This window comes from Crocodylus siamensis, chromosome 15 (genome assembly GCF_052110815.1).
Source record: "Crocodylus siamensis isolate JL-2025a chromosome 15, ASM5211081v1, whole genome shotgun sequence".
NCBI classification, from domain to species: Eukaryota; Metazoa; Chordata; order Crocodylia; family Crocodylidae; genus Crocodylus; species Crocodylus siamensis.
Genome location: NC_143409.1, coordinates 16,055,924 through 16,068,637, shown reverse-complemented (window position 1 = coordinate 16,068,637; position 12,714 = coordinate 16,055,924). Strand labels below are relative to the sequence as shown.

Sequence of the window (12,714 nt, the reverse complement as noted above, 5' to 3'; positions counted from 1 at the left end):
TTTCCCATTACTACAGAATAATTCTGAGAATGGCATGAAAAACCAAGATGTAATTAAAACATTTCCTTTGTGGAATGAGTGGCTCTTAGAAAAGAAATAGCTAATAACTCAGGCTTGAGCTTTGCTTGCTTTTCTTCAGGCACAACTTTCTGCTAATGGGGGTGAAGCATTTTGTCCATTTTGTCTTTATAAAGCATCAACTAATCTCAATGAGGAACTTTTGTCTGTTTAAAGCAGAGGGGATTAGTGCCCTGAATAGAAGTTCTCAGTACTACAGGTAGCAGCAAACTATAGGTCTGATACTGCAATGGCTTTGTCTGGAAAGACCCCCTGTGCCCATAGAAGAGCCTCACTGAAGTCAGGGCACGCACATTTTGTACTATGTAACGGGTGGCCAACCTGCAGCATGCATGCCACAAGTGGCATGGGCACCGTGTGCGCATGATGCTCAGCAGACCAGGTGGGTAGAGACAAGCAGCACAGTGGCAGACTGGGCAGAAAGCAAAAAGCAGAGCAGGATATTGAGCAGGGAGCACAGGGCAGGCAGAAAGTAGAGCAGCAGACTGGGCAGGGAAACTAAACTGGCATTTGGGGTGAGTGGCCAGTTTGCCCAAAAAGGTTGGCCCCTACTCTTCTGTAGTATTACAACCCAAGTAGCACAATTTCCTTTAGCTGCCCCATGAAAATATTTACTAAAATCACAGCTCCTGCTTGAAGTATAAGAGTAAAACTATTATTCAAAGAAAGTATTTTGGTTGTGACAGTCTTCTAAAGGCAGACATGGAAATAATAATTGGATAATTAGACAAAGCACTTTCTTTGTCCTCCCCACTCCCCTGCACAAATTGGGCTAGATGAAGACAATTTGATAAGCTACTCTAGAAATTCCGTTAAATAGGCTAGGCCTGAGTAACGGATTTCTGCTGTTTTTAATCTGTTACTGGGGCAGACTTTGGAGGTCTGACAGATCTCCACAGACAGAGAGAGACATCTATTAGGAGATTCACCAATAAATATAAATTATTGTTTGACTTTTGGTAGTGTTAAGGTGATGATGTTGCTGTAATGGTTCAGCAAGTATACAAGAGGCAAGAATTCTTGCGGGTGGCATATTTTTATTGGACCAACTGCATGCTTGGGATGGAGGCAATCTTTGGGGGATCAGAATGCCTTTCCTCCGGCCTCCGAGAGAGAAGCAGACACAGCGGACCTAAGCAGCAGATGGAACAAGAGCTTCAGTAAAACTTTGTATGTAAATAGAAACAGGATACAAGAGAAATTATCAGGTAACCAACAAGCAGGAGAGATGCAGTAAAAACCTGATAATGGAGAACGAGATTGTTCAGGAGAGCTCTTATCACCTGTGAAGGGCTGATTAAGTAGTATTAGTATCAAGTAGATTATAATGGATCATGAAGTCATTGCCTATGTTAATTCCCTAGTACTTAGTGTCCAATTGGCTAATGAATTTTTGTTCCCATATCCTGGTACTTCTTCAACTGAAGGTCCAAGTACTGGCTTTATATTATTTAAATTTAAATTCCAGTGTCAAAGACACAAAACTTTCAAGATATGCAGTCCCTTAGCTAAAATGTCAGTAGAATAGTATAGCTAAACAAACACCCACTGTCCCCCTGCTACATTACCGAGGAATTTGCAGCAGCCCTAGGTCATTCATTAACACTCACCAATACGCTAGAGCTCCAACCCCCTTCTCTCTAAAAGCTGAACAGGCTGAAGAACTTCAGCAACAGGCTGAAGAAGTGCTACACAGAAGAAATCCAAGTCTGTTCATATATCTGAATAGCACAGTTGTGTCCTTTTGATCAATTATATGTAACTCTTACTTCCAGGGCCTAGAGGAGACTCTCTGGTCTGCATTTTGATACTGAAAACTTTGATGAAATCTTCATAGATGGTACAGTGGCATACTCCTAGTCTGATGTGGAAGGGGTAGTCTCAGACTTCAATTTACTGGGGATATGAAGTACCATGGAATACACAGTCTCTATACGGAGCATTCAAAGAGTACAATGGAGGCTCTGTTCCACATCAGTGTGTTGTACCAGGAGTGGAGGATGGAGTAAAGGAGATGAAGTCCTGGCTTATAGTCAAAGGTAAGATGCAAGATGTTGGTGAATAAGACTAAAGAGATAAGGTGGGTCTCTAACTATTCTATTATTATTAACTATGATTATTCTGTCAAGTTCAACCCTGCCCTGCCTTTTCCTTTCAGCTGTTTGCCAGGATGATGTTGGAACCTTAACTGCAAATTTACCTGCTTTGCAGTGTTTTACTTAATCTCTGCCACAATATTCTATTGTCTGCTTTTTTTCTTTTTTTTTTTTACCTATTTCTTTCTATGTACAAAATATGCATAGAGTCAGATTTTATCACAAAGTCTCAGATTGGCAAAATCACTTAAACATTTAACTCTTATTTATGTACCTAACTCGGCGCATAATACCTTTGAGGATACGGCCCGACGTTTTTAGAATTTTTTGCCCATCCCAATAAACACATATAGTCACCCCGCTCGTCCTTGTGCATCAACCTCTGAAATAATAGAATCTTCCTATCACCGTAACATTTTTCAGACCTTATTTCACTCCTGGATCTTGCAAGTATTACCAGTGCCTACAGCACAAGCAGCAGAACTTCTCTCTGTCAGATTTCAAAGGTGGCTCTCATAAATGCATAAATCTCCACTGGCTTAGCCTCTGGAGCTTATACCAGTATAAGAACCACCACTTTTCTGCTCCTTTAAAAGTTGCAAGCTCCATTAGCACGGACTACTGAGACACGCACCTCTAATCTGATGTTCACAAGATTTCTTTGACAGGCTTCTAAGAGAAGTTATAATCAGTCCCTATGCGGGTACCCGACAGAATTTTCAACATTAAAGGAATCTGACTGTGTGTAACTTCATAATACCGGTTCAATGCACATGTTCTCTTCAGTTACTTATGCATAAAGTCTATTTAAGTTTTACAAGGCAAGCTACTTTTTTTTTTAAAAGTATGAGCAGAGAAACAATTCACATCAACAAGAGAAATATACCCACTCTGTTACAAAGTCTGGTAAGCCTAAAATGGCTGGCCCAAATAATTTCAATTTAAAAAAAAAAATGTAAAGGTACCCTTTTATCCATCTCTCTCTTTTTTTCCTTTGCCAGTCACTAAGCATGAGAGTTTTCACGGTTACAGGTCACATTAGACAGTATAGCCTAAAGTTAGAGACTGCCTGAACTGTAGATTGGCTATGACTGTATTTGTGAAGTCAAATTTATTCCACAGAAAACGGGCAAGAAAGGCAGAAGTTAGGCATCCTATAACTTGCCTTGCTGTACACAGTTTGTCTAAAATCTCAGCTTTTCTGTGTTAGATTACAAAACACATTCCAGGGTATATTAAGGCCACATTCAACATGAATATTTTTAAGGGGGACAGATTAAACTAGCACTGTATTAAGAGACACAATTTTGGGAAATAGTTTTATACTCAGCACACTTGAGCTGCTTTACAAACACTTTCCTGGGAACTAAAAATCACTGCTGGAACTAGGAAGCAACAACTGGTAGGTACATCCAGTATTCAAAGCCTAGTAATTTCTCCTAACCACTTTCTATCTTCAAGGGGAAGACAGGCTAAAGGCAGTGTCCCACATTCACCTTCCCTACAGCTGCCTGCTCACTGAGGCCCTCTTACTTCAGGGACTGACCACTGCCCTTTTTGTGTTGCATGGGCATCATCAACAAAACCTAAACCCTACTAAAAACAGGTAATGTCTGCTCACATCCAAGCAAATTAACATTGGGTTGACATCAATGTTAGGGCCCCCTGTGGTCCCACCAAGGACCAAGGTTGTCGGGCAAAGGTGATTTTAAACCACATTCTCACTCCACAGATTCTGGGGCTGTTTGGGCTCTGCTATGGACCATAGTGCTAATTATATTGTCTGCAGATAGCCTTGAGGAACCAATCTCCAGGGAAGGAGGCCATGCCTCCTTCTTCTTGGCCAGGCACCAAGCTTTCAAAACAGGAATCGGGAGGTTCTGTATCATCCAGCAGCCAGGGAAATGCTCCTAAGCTAACTGAGGGATAGTTCAAGGCATCAGAGCCGCATATAGCAGCATAGCATACCAGTGAATTATTGAGAATAACAGCCACCATGATAGTCCAAAGACTTTTGAGGGGGTTTCATTTTAAGCCCAGAACCTGCAGTCTGGTGGACCCCCTACCTCTCTGCAGAGACATGGACTTCAGTGGGGCTCTATCATGGGTACTGGGGTCCAGGCACAAAGATTCTGTTGCAGGGTCACCTCTCTGATGTGTATGTCTCAGGACAGACGCATTATTGGCCAGACTGGTGTTAGGAATTTCACTTTTCCTGCCTCCTAAAACAGACAAGACTGAAAGAAAAAAGTTTTGTGTATTTGGATACAAGCAAAAAAAAAAACCTAATCCGTTTGTGTTCAATCAGTTCACTTCAGACTAAATCCCATCCTCCCCACCCCCTCAAAAAAAAAAAATGAAGCAAGTTGTTAGTAATCACTTTTCATACATATAAACCAAGAAGTGCCATCTGGTAACCAGCAGGACTTTTAAATAATCTAAATAGCATTTACATGAAAGCCTAGCCATCTGCAGAGTTAGACAACTTCAACTTTTACAGCCACAAGAAACCTTTATTAACATAAAAGGGAAATTATGGAAATTAAGTTAAAACAGTAACAAGGATTTGGCAAACAGTCAAAAGAAGTCAGGAAATGCTTAGTTAATGCTGAAACACCATTCTTGACTTTGTGCCTATATATAGAATCAGATGCTGCATGGCAAAAACTTTGCACTCTTCTAATACAATAGGGCAGATTGTGGGGACACAGCTTCAGACTCAACATTTTCTAGCTTTGCAATTTAAGCAGACCCTTGAGTTTATATTGAGATAAGTACTATAATAAATATTCTAATGAACTATTATTTACATGGATCACAGTGGGCTCAGAATCAGGCCCTTTACATCCATAAGCTTCTCACTAGAGAGTCTGAAGGATACTGCTTGTTAGGTTGATTTTTATACTAACCCAAAAATGTCTTAGAAAATGTAGTGCCTCAAATGAAATAAATGAATGGTCTGAGTCCATTACAACGGACAGTTACCTGTGTCACCAGTGGAACTGTGTTGACTCCTCAGCAAACGGCCAATTGAAATGAATGGGCCTGGAGACCAGGTACCTGTGAAGGGGTCCTAATTGATGGGACAACCTAGGAACTGCACAGTTTTGTGGGAAAGGAATGTCTGCCTACGTGGCATCCATCCGAGGTCTTTCACAGAAAGTGAAATAGAAAATTTCAAGAGATGTAAAATATGCAAGCCCGTACTATGCTGTCCTGCTTATATAGCTTTGATAGAGCCAATGGGGGACAACAGGCTCTAGCAGATTTTTTTTTTTTTTTTTGCAACCAAATCATCCTGCCAGGGCGACAGAGGTTTGCCTCCTCACCTACCAAGGTGGCCCCCCAGACTGAGGAATATCCCTAGATCAGTAGGGAAACCCCGGAGATGCCCTAGAGCTGCTCCATAGGCTCCTTTGCTTTGCAAGGCAGCACAGCTTCCCAGAGCTCTCTGGATGTACCTAGTCTAATATTTTGAAGCATCTGATAGCTTGGAAAGAAAGTTTATATCATTTAAGAACTGCCTGCTGGATTAGTCCCAACATTATCTAGAACAAGAGCATTCCTCTGGGCTTGCAGAGAAGGTGCTCCCTCCTCCTAAGAGTTTCTCTTTCTTGGCTCCACCCCACTGCCAAGGAGCTCCACCCCCTCCACACTGCAGACATCATGTGTTGGCTCAACCCCTTCTGCATCTGACAGAAGTTTGGCCAAAAAGAGCAGATTTTCTGCTACTTTGATCATTTCCTGTGGTAAAAGTAGAGGGAATGATCTGACCCGGAGTTTTTCCTACTTTTGAAAAATAGCAAGGATTTTCATTTGCATTAGCTGCCTTAAATAGTCAATGCACTTCCTTTTCAGTAACACTTAACTGCTAGTTTACTGGTTCTCTTTACAGTTTTACTTTACTCTTTTTAAAATCAGCAAGCAAGTTGCTCTGATCTCCTAAACTCTGTTGAATCCAAGTCCCATACGTAATCAGTAACAAATGGGATTACAATAGAGAAAAAAAACAAGGTAACTGCAAACACAACCAATATGAATGTGACAACTCTTCTCCCTTTAGAAAAATTCCTACATTTTAAAAATAAGTTTAGTCCTCTTTTGGTGGGGACAGTGTTGTTTTTGGCTAACCCTGTGCATTGCACAATGTGTTTAAAAATGAGTTAACTGTGTTATTAAATACACTTAAAATTTATCTACTACATATGTGACATGCTTGGAAAATTAAGTTTGCTGCTGTCAGAAAAAAAAAGTTACATACATCTAGCTCAAATGTTTAAATCAAGTGTACCTGCTTGGCTAATGTTACACATGTGTATACTTTAAACAATTAGGGCCTAAAGGATGAAGTCAGCTGATAAGAGACTATAATATTGGCCCTCTCCCATGAGGGGAAGAAGTTATGCACACAGGCTCCTGTAAAAATACTTCCTCCTTTGTCTGGATTTTCTCTGTCTTGGAAAATCCAAAGTGAATCAACCAATGCAAAACTGTTGGAATACTTCCTTGATGTGCCAGATTTGATCCCCCACACAAATATATTCCAAGATAATTCCCATAATACATGCTCAATTTTTACAAACAGGAAAAAAGTTTGTTTTTTTTTTTTTAAATGTTGTGCTTTGTAACAAAACCATGCTTTTTCAGTTAAAGTGTGTGTGTGTGTGTGTGTGTGTGTGTGTGTGTGTGTGTGTGTGTGTGTGTGTGTGTGTGTGTGTGAGTGAGAGAGAGAGAGATTAGCTTGATGCACAAAGATATCTGTTTATATTAGTTCACATCAAAAGGCTCTTTTCAATTGTTTGTGTTACTCTGTATATGACTATATAAATGGTTTAAGGGGCTACACTCAATCTTGAGGCATGTAACCCTGGTTATCATCTATGGGAATTCTATTCAGGAAAGCAATCAATGAAAGTTTTGACAGGTATTTAAATAATTCATAGTTTAACTTTGGTAAATTCATAGAATTAATTTACCATAACCAGATTTGTTTTAAGCCCCTATTTATTAAATCATAACCTAGCCAACTGTACTTCTCAGGATTTTATTCCCAGGCTTTATTGTATAACACTGGAATAAAAATTCATGCCTCAAAGGGAAAAGTAAAATCTAGCGCAGCTTGTTGTTTTACAAAAACCTACATTTTGAAGCAAGATGCATCAAAGAGATGGGGGGAGGGTGGGACTCTGCGGTATTATTGTTAAAACAGAAGCAATTTAGTAGACTTCTTAGTGTCGATTTTGTTGTAGTAAGATTTATCTCAATTAATAATATATTGCCTTTTATATTTGGAGGAAATAAGGAAGCTGTGCTGTGTTCTATATAACCTTATTAACAATGTAAAAATGCATCAATATGAATCTAACTATACAGCAGTGCCAAAAATTAGTAAGTAAAAACATCAAAAGAGCCAGTGGGATGTTACTTTTCTTCAGATACGCTACAGAGCTGCCCTTCAGAATCTTTTGCTTTTATATCTGGAAGTAGGCCTGGGAAATGTAGGTCACAATAAATTAAAAAAATATTAGAGCAAGATCATGTCACCAGATACACAGGCACGAGGGACCCTTTGGGAGCAGACACATCCCAACTTCCACGCGGAAGGGGAGAGATCTGCTTGCCTCATAGCATCATTTTTCCCAGTTCTAAAGGACACTTCTCACTCTGTCTAAGATCTGTGCTAAGGAAATGGGTGGAACCTACTCCTCATTCCCTGTCCATCCCCATAGAGATTAGTCAAAGAAAATAATACTTCCTGAGACTGTTACCTTTCTTATAGAGCCTTCCTTCCCCTCTTGGGTCACTAAAGGCAGTTGCAAGGAAGGCAAGCTACTGGGAAGATGAGCGGGGGGGGGGGGGGGGGGGGGGGGGCCACTGAAATTGCTGACAGTGCAAAGGCACAGGACACCAACGTTATTCCTGCAGAAGACACACCCTACCATCCAAAGGAGCGTGCATGCATGAATGCATGCATCTGTGGTGGGAGAGGGAGGTAGGTAATTCCTCTCCTGGATATTTCTCCCATAGGCCTGACACATGGGACAGGGTTATGAACCAAAATTAGAGCACATTACACCTGAAAAAACTGGGTCAGGTTATACTAAGATAAAGTGTATAATACAACTTGTGCTGATATATAACCCCTCTCTCTCTACAGCATAAATGGCGCATAGAATAGAACAGGCTTACAGTACACAAAATCATTTAGGAAAACACACACAACAGCATTAAATACACTCGGGGGACTGCTTAACCAAAAGTGAAAATTATAGCATATAGCAACACAACTTACTGAACTGAAAGAGTTTTAAGAGTTTCAATGCGGGGGTGGGGGGGCATTGTGGTTTTAGGATCCACTAATTTCATTAAAAGAAAAAGCAAAACCAAACATTTTTCCAAACCCAAAAGAAGTGTCATACATATTTTCACATACATCCAATCTAAAATAAGATTTTGGAGTCTATTAGAGCCAACTAATCTTTTACTTACATTCGCAAATAAAACACGCTACCTAGCATAAGCCCATACTTTAAAGAATAATGCTATAAAAAGGACAGCGCTTCAGTATTCCAGGACTGATTCTAAAGCAGACAACTGCTGTAACTCTTAAAATAAATCAGCATCTACAGCAATGACCCAACACACAATATTAATTTTAAAGACACGACTGTAGACAATTACAGTGAAATTCCCTAGTACTGTTTATAGGCCCAATACAACTCCCACTGAAGTTGGACTGGCCCTTCCAAGAGGCTTAAGGCAGCTATGTTTGTGCTCTACCTGCAGCGTAAAACTTGCTATGCTTTGAAAAAGACCCAAGTCGAACAGCTACAAATGCAGGCCTCAGTAGGCTCACAAGGCCCAATCCTGCAGCTCTTAAATAGCCAAAGTAGCACTGAAACAATAGGCCTGCCCATGCTGATAAGGGTTTGCAGTAGAGAGCCCATAATGAGGTCATCTGACCCAAACTCACAAGCATTATAAAGTCCTTGAAACCAACAACAGCTAAAATACAGCGACACTTCTCAAAGATGCAGGAACATTTGGTATATGCAAACCCTCTTTGTGTCACCCAGAATAGACAACTACCACTTTCCAGATGCATGCTATTAGTACACAGGTTACTGTCCAGCTTTAAAAAATAATTCAAAGAATTCCTTTTTGGGAGGAAGAGGGTAGGAATAGGGGGGAAAGGGGAAGAAGTATTTGTTAAAATAACATAACTGCATGTAAGTCTGTATGCTGCTCTAATAATTGCATTTGTACCACCCATTCCCTGGGGGAAATGACATACAATGCACGCTGGCCTAGTTGTTCAATTATTCAAGTATTAAGAGATTCACAGAAAGACATCTGAGAAACATAACATTTTAATAGATGAAATAAATACTCCAGTACATGCAAGATAAAAACTGACATTGGAAAAAAAAATTAAAATCACTTCTGTTATAGTGTAATTTTTGTTTGTTTGTTTAAACACTCACAGTAGCTTCCCCCCCCCCCCCCAGCTTGGAAATCAACACATGGAAACATAATCACAACCTCCACTCCTTCCACTCCTACACACCAAATGCACTTCTAACCTAACACTTGATTCAAAAAGAAATCATACAAAGAAAAGAAGTAGCTACATCCATCATCTAGTTGTTGCTGTGTTTTTTTTTTTCAAATATGAGAACTGAGGTAACTTTTTTTTTTCCTGCACAACTGAACAGTAAAAATTTAGAAGGGAAATTTCGGAAGACAAGACAAGACAAACTTTAAAAACCGCACCCAGCGCGATTAAAGCTTTTTTAGATTTCCCCCCACCTCCCCAGGTAGAAAACTTTTACCAGTTGATATTACCATCTCCTTGCGTTTAGACCTTGTTGAGTAATGGAAAATTTATTTGTGAATAATTATTTGATTAGAAAAAAAAAAAAAAGGCCCAAATTGGCCACCTTCACCTCCTTCTATATATAGCTGGAGTATGTTGCTTTGTTTCATCACTACATGAAATTAAAGGACTGAGGTCCTCCAAGCAAATTCTTTGGTATATAAAAAAGAAGGGGCTGGGGAGGTGGGATATTATTTTCCTTTAGCCATGACTGGGATCTACACAGGGGTGGGGGAGTTAATTCACAGAATTGGAGTTCACTGGCGGTAAAGTCCTGGGTGAAGATCTTTCTCTTAGTGCCTGAGATAGCAGGTTGCACCCATCCGAGACGGCGCAAGCTGAGTTCCTCAACCTTTCCCTGTAATCGTTCATTTTGGTGCTACTTTCTGGGTGTTGGGCTATATCCCTGAGGCATTGGGTCAGGAGCACACAAGCAGATACCACACTCATGGCTCCTCCTAGGATGGCTGTTTGCACAGCTTTGCCCTCTGGATTAATGGTGGCAGCTTTGCCCAAAAACTGGGGCTCAGTGGCAAAGCCCACCAGAGCATAGACAGATTGCACCAAGGGTCCGCTGAACAGGATGCACCTGTTCCTGGTCAGCTCGCTGGGCGAAGTCTTGACCTCCCTGACGCAGGCCAGGAGGGCAGAGGCGCTGGTGCTCATGCATTTGACACTGAGTTTGAACTGCTCCTTGGCAAACTTATCCTTGGATTTCTCGCTGGCCAGCACGCAGGCATCTGTCAGGAATTTCAAGTTCTTTGACATGTTCTGGGAGACCTCCAGCAGGAGCTGCGGGCTCATGTCCGCCAAAGGGGTGGTCTTCAAGACCCCGCACCCGTGCTCCACCTCATGCCTCCACCTGGTCACCTTGTAGCGATCCACCAAGCCGGGCATGGCGGGCTGAGCCCCCGGGGTCTCCACGGCTGCCAAGTAGGCGGCGTGGGCGGAGCACTCGGTCAACGAGACCACCAGCTCCCCCATCTCCACCAGGCTGTCGCCCACCTCCCCGAAGCGGCCCATGTTGAGCTGGCTCTGGACGTCGTGGGTGAGAATGGAGAGCCCCTTGGTGCGGGCGATGACGGTGTCCCTGCACTTCTCGAAGGACTCGCCGAAGGCCGCCAGGCTCTCAGTGGCCACCGGCCTGGTCTCGCTGGACAGCAGGAGCAGGTCGGCCACCAGTTGCATCTTGATCTTGCAGTGGTCGCACACGGAGAGGAGTTTCTTCCTCTGCAGCGAGCCGCTGCTGGGCACCTCGCTGGCGGACTTGCCCGAGCCGCCGCTAGCCATCGCGCCGGGGGGGCACTCGCATGCCTCTGGCCGCCCCCCTCGCACCGCCTGGGCCACCGCAGCCGCCACGGAGACTGAGCCCGGCGGGATCGCCCTGCCGGCCCCGCACCATCATTCCATCAATGGCTGGGGGCAGCGAGAGGCTGCGGGAGGGCAGGGCAGGGCGGGGCGGGCCTTGCCCTCTGCCCACGCGGCGGGGCTAGCGGCGGGCCCCTGCCCGCATGCTCCGCGCTCCGGCTGCTTCCCGCGCCGGGCGTCAGCGCCAGCCCCGCATCGCCGGCGAGCAGGAAGCGGCGGGAGGAGGAGGAGGAGGGTGTGGCCCGGCCCGGCCCGGCTCGCAGCGCCCCGCGCCGAGGAGGGGAGAGGGGAGGCGGAGCGGCCCCGGGCTCCCGCCGCCCCGCTCCCCCCCGCGCGGCCTCAACTCAGACGCTCCCCGCGGGCGAGGGCGGCGGCTCCGGGCTGCCCCCGCGGATGCTGCTGCTGCTGCTGCTGCCGCCGCTGCGAGGAGCCGCTCGGCCTCCCCGGCCGCCTCCTGCCATGCTCGGCGCGGGGGCCGCCAACTTCCCGGCCCCGACAAACTAGTGGGACGCGGCGGCGGCGGCGCTGCTGCCGGCCAGACGCTGCGGGAGGCTCCCCCCCGTGCCCGTGGCCGTGCCCGTCCCCTCCCCGTCGCCTTCGCTGTAACCTCGCCGGAGCCTATCGAAAGCTTTTGTGCCGTGTCACCGCCCTGCGTTCAAATGCGGCCCTCCCCCCCGCCGGCCGCTCCGCCCAGGGACAGCCCGGCGCGGCGCGGCGCGGCCCGGCCCCTTCCTCACCCGGGCCGGGCCCCGCGGCGGGAGGGAGGCCGCGGCGGGCGGGAGCGGCTCCGGCCGCCCCGACCAATTAGGGGCGACGCGGCGCGGGCAGGGGGACGCGGACGAGCCGGGACGAGACTTCCTGCCGCCGTCTCCTTCCCCCCCCCCCGGTGAACCGGCTCCGATGTGGAGCCGGGCAGTGCCCTTGCAGCAGGCCGGCGAGATTCATGCTCTCTTCAAAGACTGAAGGGATTTTGGGGGGGTGGATTTTTTTGAGGTGGAAGTTTGCATCCGAGCTGGCTGGGTGCTACACACCCCAGGGCAGCACGTCCTGGAAGCTGGAGCCTTGAATAGTATCAAATCTCCAAGGGACAAAGCGCTGAAGCGCAGGCCACTAAAAGGGTTTTTTTGTAATGAGTCAGGGGCCCGAACTATTCCATCCAGGAAGAGCGCGCACCCGCTGCAGATGCTTCAGGGTCGTTGTGGGGGTTTTTTAAACCCGAAAGCTTGCTAAGAAAAATGTTGCCGACTCTTTAAGTGGGTCTAATAAAAGATATCAGCTTCACCCGAAGAACCATGT

The 12,714-nt window shown here is 45.0% G+C and overlaps 1 protein-coding gene across 1 annotated transcript; it reads right to left on the bottom strand.

Moving 5' to 3' along the window:
- Positions 1 to 9,528: 9,528 nt before the first annotated feature.
- Positions 9,529 to 12,009, bottom strand: TLNRD1 (talin rod domain containing 1). Its single transcript, XM_090029514.1, has one exon. The coding sequence runs from the start codon at positions 11,338 to 11,340 to the stop codon at positions 10,288 to 10,290; it is 1,053 nt and encodes a 350-aa protein (XP_089885640.1). The 5' UTR covers positions 11,341 to 12,009; the 3' UTR covers positions 9,529 to 10,287.
- Between the last annotated feature and the right edge of the window lie 705 nt (positions 12,010 to 12,714).